General features: G+C 47.6%; 1 protein-coding gene across 4 annotated transcripts in view; it reads left to right on the top strand.

Moving 5' to 3' along the window:
• Nucleotides 1-265: 265 nt before the first annotated feature.
• Nucleotides 266-7,369, top strand: part of UST (uronyl 2-sulfotransferase) — a 301,179-nt gene continuing 294,075 nt past the window's right edge. For all 4 annotated transcript variants that reach the window (XM_027602808.2, XM_027602805.2, XM_027602806.2 and 1 more), the window contains exon 1: nt 266-1,025. In XM_027602808.2, the coding sequence (XP_027458609.1) occupies nt 779-1,025 (247 nt within the window). In that variant the 5' untranslated portion in view covers nt 266-778. The remainder of the gene's footprint in view (nt 1,026-7,369) is intronic.

The following is a 7,369-nucleotide window of genomic DNA, read 5'->3' as shown; positions in this document are numbered from 1 at the left end:
ATCTATCTATCTATCTATCTATCTATCTATATATAGTAAAAGAAGTCGTGCTTCTTCCTGCCGGGGACTGTTTACGAGAGGGAAGTCAGCGGGGCCCCCAAGAGGTCGCTGGTGGCGCAGAAACTGAGGCCAGATGGTAGAGAAAGGGGAAAGGAGAAAAACAACCCAGAACTTTCTTCCTAGTTGCGAATAATCGCCGCCCCCCCCTTCGCCTCCCGGTCAGAGGGAGTAACGTGACACCCGGGAGAAACCCGGAGACCGGGGCGCCGAGAGGGAGGGAAGAGGGAGGAGAGAGGGCTGCGGAGAGCCGGAGAGGGAAAGGGGAGGAGAAGAAGGAAAACCCCTGTCAAGGAGGTGGAGCGAGGGGGTGGTGTCCGCCTCCTGTTCCTCCCTGCCGTCTTTTAGAGGAGTCTGAACCGGGACAAAACACGCCGAGACCGACAGACACAAAGCCGGGGGGTCCACGCTGGCGCTGGAGGCGAGCCCCGGCGGCCCGCGAGCGAGCCCGAGGCGCGGCGGGGCGCGGGGCGCGGGGGGCGCTAGCGGGGCGCGGGCCGAGCCGGGGCCGGGCACCTCGGCCGCTCGGGCCGCGGCGGCGGGGACCATGCGAGGAAAGTCTCCTGAGCCCGGCAACTTCGGCCCCCTCCCCGCCCCCACCCGTGCTGCCCTCCGCGCGGCCCTGCCCATGTGCAGCCGGCCGGCGGGGCTCTCCTCCTCGCAGGCGGATGGGTGACCTTTTCCTGGCTCGGGCAGGCTGTGCGAGGCGGCGGAGCAGGCGATGAAGAAGAAGCAGCAGTATCCCGGCGGCGGCGCGGATGCCTGGCCCCATGGGGCCCCTCTGGGGGGCGCCCCTGCGGGCCTGGGCAGCTGGAAGCGCCGGGTCTCCCTGCTGCCTTTCCTGCGCTTCTCCCTCCGGGACTACGGCTTCTGCATGGCCACCCTGCTGGTCTTCTGCCTGGGCTCCCTCTTCTATCAGCTCAGCGGGGGACCCCCTCGCTTCCTGCTCGACCTGCGGCAGTATTTGGGTAAGGAAGGGGGCCGGGCGAGGGCGGCGCGGGCCGCGCGAACTTGTGCTGGGGAGGGGGGCGGGGAGAGGGGCGCGTCGGGGACTTGTGGCGCTGCGACCGCCCGCCGGCGCCCCGAGGCTCCCCAGGTGGGACGCCCGGGTGCCGGCTTCCTCCCGCGCGTCAGTCCGTCTGCCCCGAGGCGGAGGCGCTGCCTGGGTGGCTTGCGGGGCAGGTACCCCGGGCGGGGCACCGCATACCTTCCCCGCCTCTGCCTCCCCGTCTGGGGCGGAGTGCAGGCGTGTGTGCTTGTGGGTGTGTACGACTGTGTGTTTTCTGGCCCGGAGGTGTGGGGAGCGGCGAGGGGAAGGGCCACCCCTCCCGCCCCGGGGCATGGTCAGTGACCGTGGTCCTCTGTCTCGTGAGCACTCCGGGTCGTGCGGGGGATGGGGTTCTCTCCTCGCCCCGCTCGGTTCTGCTGGTTCTGCCCCGCGAGTCCTCCTCCTGCTCGCCGGCTCAGTGGCCCAGGGGCAGTTTTCGGGCTCCGTGCTGACCCTGGGCTGGCTAGTCCTTCGGCAACAGCGAGGGGGACGCGGGGAGCGGCTGCCCTCGGGGGGGTCCGGGGCTATCCGAGGGCGCGGGTCAGCCGGGCTGGCAGTGTCGCCTGCTTTGACCCGAAGATCCTCTGAGATGCGTGTGTCTCAAGTCAGAACTTTTGGGGGTGGGGGACTTGTGCTTGGTTTCTTAGAAGCGAGGCTGCCTATTTTTAGAAGTGAGGAAGGGGTTGCACGGAGAGAGAAAAGAGCCGCTGCAGAGAGAGGGCGGGATCCGCAGCTGGGTGCGGGCGCGGGGAGGGCGGTGCCAGGGCCAGGCGAGCGCACGCCCGGGTCCCCGGTCGGCTGCTGGCGCGCGCCCTGGCCAAGGGAGGCTGCAAATCTCTGACCCGTCGTGGCCAGAAGAGGTTTTGCGGGGGCGCGGGGAGAGGCTGGGGAGGCGCCAGCTTCTTGCAAAGGTCCAAGGTGATGAACCTGAGCCACCGGGCAAACATCCGGCATCTGCCTGACGCGAGCCGGTGCGCAAAGGGAAGCCTCCCGAAGCGCTGGACCATATCGGGCGAAAAGACTCCAGTAGGCTGGAAGCTGCTACACTTCACCTCAAAAGTCCCCCAGTCGCAGAAGCCACAGGTCTAGATAGCAGGAACCTCAGCAAAGTGACAAATGTGTCGGAGCATTTTGAAATACAAACGCAGATAAAATAATGCTCTTTCCATGTAGTGAAGCTCAGATTTTAAAAGGTGTGCTTCCATTTCAGTAGAAACTTTGGAGAACTATGGTTTTGTAAGATGCTTTAGGGAAAATTAAAGAAAAATATTGTCCAAGCAGGTTTCCAGTACAATCTGGTTTCTTAGAGGATTTGGGATAATATGCACTTTTATTAGGGAGTCAAATCTCTTCTTTCCCTGAGTTCTGTATTTTGGAGGCTCCATAGCTTCATAGATTCTGAGACACCTGCTAGTGCTACAAAGCTAACTTTTTTTTTTCCTTTTTCTTTCTTTCTTTTTTTTAATAGTTAACAACATCTCACTGTTAACTGGCATTGGGAAGTGTTTTGGAAGCCCAGGGCTCTATAAAATCTGATAACAAATTCTTTGTTGAAATTCCCCTTAAGCAAAATGTGGAGGCCAATGGGGCAGGGAAAACACAGTGGATGGGGAATGAGGCTATCTGTGTTTAGTGCCCTCAAGAGCACTTGGCAGGGCACTCAGACTTCCTGGGTCTCAGCTTTTTCATTAGTAGTTAGGGGCTGGACTGGGTTATATCTCAGACCTCCACCCAGCTCTTGAAATGTTGTATTTCTGATCCCTTCTTGGGGGCAGGAAAAACTGAAAGGAGGAATGAACAAAGGCCATACTGGGGGTAAAACCAAGAAACTGCATAATCTAGCGTGTTAACCTTTTGAAAACTGAGCCAAAAGTGTGTTGTTCCCAGAATCAAGTGCTTTCATCCTTTATTTAAAAAAAATGAGGCCTGATAAATTTGGGGGCTCAGTTGGTAGAAGGGTGAATTCACTCAGGGAACAGGGAAGAACCAATGGGTCGAACATTGCTCTTGTTACTAACTTATCATTAAGTCTCTGACTGACATGATGGGTGAAAAAAATGACATCACTGTGAACTGAAAATAGGATACCTTGGCCAAATTTGTTCCCTGTTGTTTTGTTACATAAATATAATTATTTTTGGGAAAAGTGTGCTTGTGGTCTTTAAGAGGGTCTAAAATATACCCTTAATAATATAAGGCCAAGGTATCTGCAGAATACTTACCCCTTGTGTCCTCCATTCTATTATTTTAGTGTCTGTCAAAACAAAATTTGTGGTTAGTAAACATATCCTCTCAATTTCCTGAGTTAGCCAATTTTGGAGGCAAGTATTTTTCTTAAATATAAGTTCATATAAAGTCAAAATTTTCCAAATCAAAATAATATTTATAGCAAAAAATTTTCTTGACAGGAACTTATTTTAATATACTTATATATTATACATCTACACATAGTAGCTACTTGATATTTATGGCAGTAATAACTGAACCTCTTGTATCAAATAGGTCATATGATATTTAACATATTGAATATTCTCACAGTAAAGCCAGGAGATAGAACCATTCCCGACAAAAGCTAACACTCATTGTGTATGTTCCAGTAAAGGCAAATGCAGAATGAAATTGTATCCACATTGCAATATTACAGGGAGCTTCTATTGTTCCTATTTTTGATGTGGGAGAAATGAAAACACAGAGATTCACTGACTTGCCGAAGGACACACAGCAAATAAAGGCAGGACTTGAACTCAGATCTCTCTGGTTCAGGCACTTAATGCATAACTCTACAAGCAGCCAAGATGCAAGGGGAATCTGAAGAGCTGACTGGCTAAAAATAATCATATGTATTTGCATAATTTTGCTTTCTTTGATATTTTATTCTGAGTATCTTAAGGGGTCAGCAGAGAAGGGAAATAAGTCAAGCAGCTGGTCTGCTCTTAACTCCACCTTCCTGTATTAATCTCCCTGTACCAGTGAACTCAGCCCTCCCAGCGCCACTCACCTGGAGGTGATACCAAATAGAATCTTAAATTCCTGATCTTTCTGTCTTCCTTTAGCAATTTGTTCTTTGTCTGGGCTAGCAGTTTTCAATGTGTGGTCCGTGGACCTGCAGCATCAGCATCACCTGGAAACTTGTTACAAATGCAGATTCTCAGGGCTCGTTCCAGACCAACTGAATGAAAGAGTCTGGGCCCAGGACCCAGCAATCTGTGTTTTAGCAAATCTTCCAGGTGACTCTGATACAGGCTAAAGTTCGAGAACCATCATTGCAGGGAAAAGCTTTACTTTCAGGAAGCCTCCTATATACTTGAGTGAAAGAAGGGAGATGAGAGAGAGATTCAGACAGTATTTTAAAGGTGATATGCATGGTTTCATCTTTTACAGCTCAACTTTTAAAATTGCATCTGCTTTGCTGCTTAAGCCCCATTGTTTCAAGGGAAGGACCAGCCAACAGCTGCAGCTGCAGCTGGCTTTAGACTCTCCGAGGTTAAGAGTTGGGTGGAATGGGGTGGAGCTGGCGACCAGAAGGAATAGTGGAGAAAGAAAGGGGGAAGGAGGCAATGATGATGCTTTCTCTTCCCACAGAAGCTGGGTCAAATAGTTCTTCTTTTCTAGTTTGTTTGGGCCTGGGCAAAGTCTGTTTTCCTTAAAGGTACTTTCTGCAGCAAAGGATTTGAAAAAAGCAAAGTAAATTGGGAGTGGGGTGGATTATGCAGGACTAACTGTGGTCTTGATTTTTTCCTCCTTGAAATCGGTTGAGGGAGAACAGGAGCATAGAGTGGGGCAAAATGCATGGGTTTGGCAAATGGCAATCCCTAAGCTTGGGGACCATAGTTTTTCCAATTCAGTGACATTCTTTGCTTTTTTGAAGTGGCATTCAGACTTTGATTTGCTATGGAAAACAAATAAAAATCAAGTACCCCCCCCCCCCAGAAATTAGGTTATGATACAGCCTCTGCCAGTAGTCTCATTACTTATGAGCTGTGGAAATATCAGAAACTTGGAATATAACTCATTACTCTGATGTAAACTGAATAAAGCCAGATGGCTTACTACACATCTTATACGACTGGCAAACTCTAATGATTTATCATCAAGCCTTGGATATGTGATTTAGCCTTTATGGGAACTAAATTTGTTGGGTCGATCTCAAATTGACATGCTTTCCTTTCCATTTTTTAAGTTATACCACTTTAAATGGAGATACACTACTTCTATTTCAGTTTTCAGAATTGCCAATCTTTATACATATTATATATGAGCATGGCAATTTCGAGTCAAAAAACGAGAGAGAAAGAGGTGGAACTTTATCGAATTTGAAATTCTCCAGGTTTAAATGAATTTAAAGGAAAATGTGAAAAATAGAGATCCAGATCTGTTACAAAATCATTTCTTTAAACCTTAAAAATCAAATTTAATTTTTCTTCTGCACATCAGGCATGGTTTAAATATAGTGCTCTGGGCCCCAGACAGCAATCTAGGAAATGAATGCATGAAATATGATGTGATCAATAGAAATCGTTGACATAAAAAGAAAATGGCATTCTTGTTTGTAGCTGCAAATGTGTCTTATAGGGTTGGCTGGGGACACAGTAGCCCTGTATTAGAGGAAGGACAGAAAATGGAATTCAGCTATGGCAGACTGTTCTATAAACACATGGCATGAATGGGGAAAAGCATTCTGCTTTGTAAACTATTTTTGATGTAGACTAGTCTCAGTATGAATTGTTTAAGAGTACATATAAATATGTATTATCTGGATACTGTCTTTCCTCAAATTCCCTGTCATCAGTCCAGGTTTAAAACACTAGTTGGCTTTGTATTTGAGAAACCAGAAGGAAAGTGGTCAAGCTTGTTGGGTCCCAGAAGAAATAGTATCTTTTGCTTCCCCTGAGGGAAGCGCAAGGGTGGACACTAGCTTGCCCTGCAGCTGTCCTGAAGAGGAGCAGCGACGGATCATGAAAAGGCATCTTATTTGACAGAGCATGGCTGCTTGAATTGTAAGAAGTTATCATTGCTCTTTTTTTTTTTAAATTTATTTATTTGACAGAGAGAGACACAGCGAGAGAGGGAACACAAGCAGGGGGAGTGGGAGAGGGAGAAGCAGACTTCCCACTAAGCAGGGAGCCTGATGCGGGGCTCGATCCCAGGATCCCGGGACCATGACCTGAGCCAAAGGCAGACGCTCACTTGCTCTTTCTACTTTCGTTTTTGGTTCTGTTTTGAAAGATGTTAAGACTTGACCACAAATAAATGTTGTCTTACCTGTATTGATTTTTGTTATAGAAGACTCAGCTTTAAGCAGCGATCGCCGTAAACCCTTTCATTTATTAGAAGCAGAGACTGAAACACGAATATGCCACCAAAAAATAAAAAAAAAAAATGTAGCAACTGTTGGGTCAGAAAATTCCAAATGAAGCCCATTTCAGGATTGCTTTTTATTTGTAACAGTTTTATTGAGATATGATTTAGAAACCATACAATTCACACATTTAAAGTTTTGAATACTTTAATAGTTTTCAGTAGTTTTTAGTATATTCATGGACAAGCGCAACCATTGCTCTAGTTGATGTTAGAGCATTTTCATCAGCACAAAGAGAAACCCCATATCCTTTGGCTGTCACCTCCCCATTCCTCCATCTCCCCAGCCCTAAGTCAACTCTAATCTACATTCTGACTCTATAGATTTGCCTGTTCTGGACATCTCCTAGAAATGAAGCTATACAATATGTGGCCTTTTGTGAGTGGCTTCTTTCACTTGGCATATTGTTGCCATGGTTCAGTCATGGTGTACCATGTATCCCTACTTCATTCCTGTTAATGGCTGAATAATATTCCACGGTTTAGGCCACATTTTGTTTATCCATTCATGAGTTGATGGACATTTGAGTTGTTTCTATCTTTTGGCTATTATGCATAGTGCTTTTGTGAACTATTGTGGGCAAGTTTTTGTTTGAAGACCTATTTTCTGTTCCTCGGGGTATATACTTCGAAGTGGATTGCTAGGTCATAAGGTAATTCTATGTTTAATTTGTTGAGGAACTGCCAAGGTGTTTTTCACAGGGGCTACACCATTGTACACCCCACCAGCAATGTATGAGAGTTTGAGCTTCTCTACATCCTCATTAACACTTGTTATTTTTCATTATTTTGATTATCGCCATCCTAATGGTTGTGAAATAATATTTTATTGTGCTTTTGTTTTGCATTTCCTTAATGATGAGTGATGTGGAGCATCTTTTCATGTGCTGATTGGTCATTTGTATG

This window comes from Zalophus californianus, chromosome 7 (genome assembly GCF_009762305.2).
Source record: "Zalophus californianus isolate mZalCal1 chromosome 7, mZalCal1.pri.v2, whole genome shotgun sequence".
NCBI classification, from domain to species: Eukaryota; Metazoa; Chordata; class Mammalia; order Carnivora; family Otariidae; genus Zalophus; species Zalophus californianus.
Note: the sequence above shows the minus strand (reverse complement) of the source record. Positions and strands in the feature narration are given on the sequence as shown.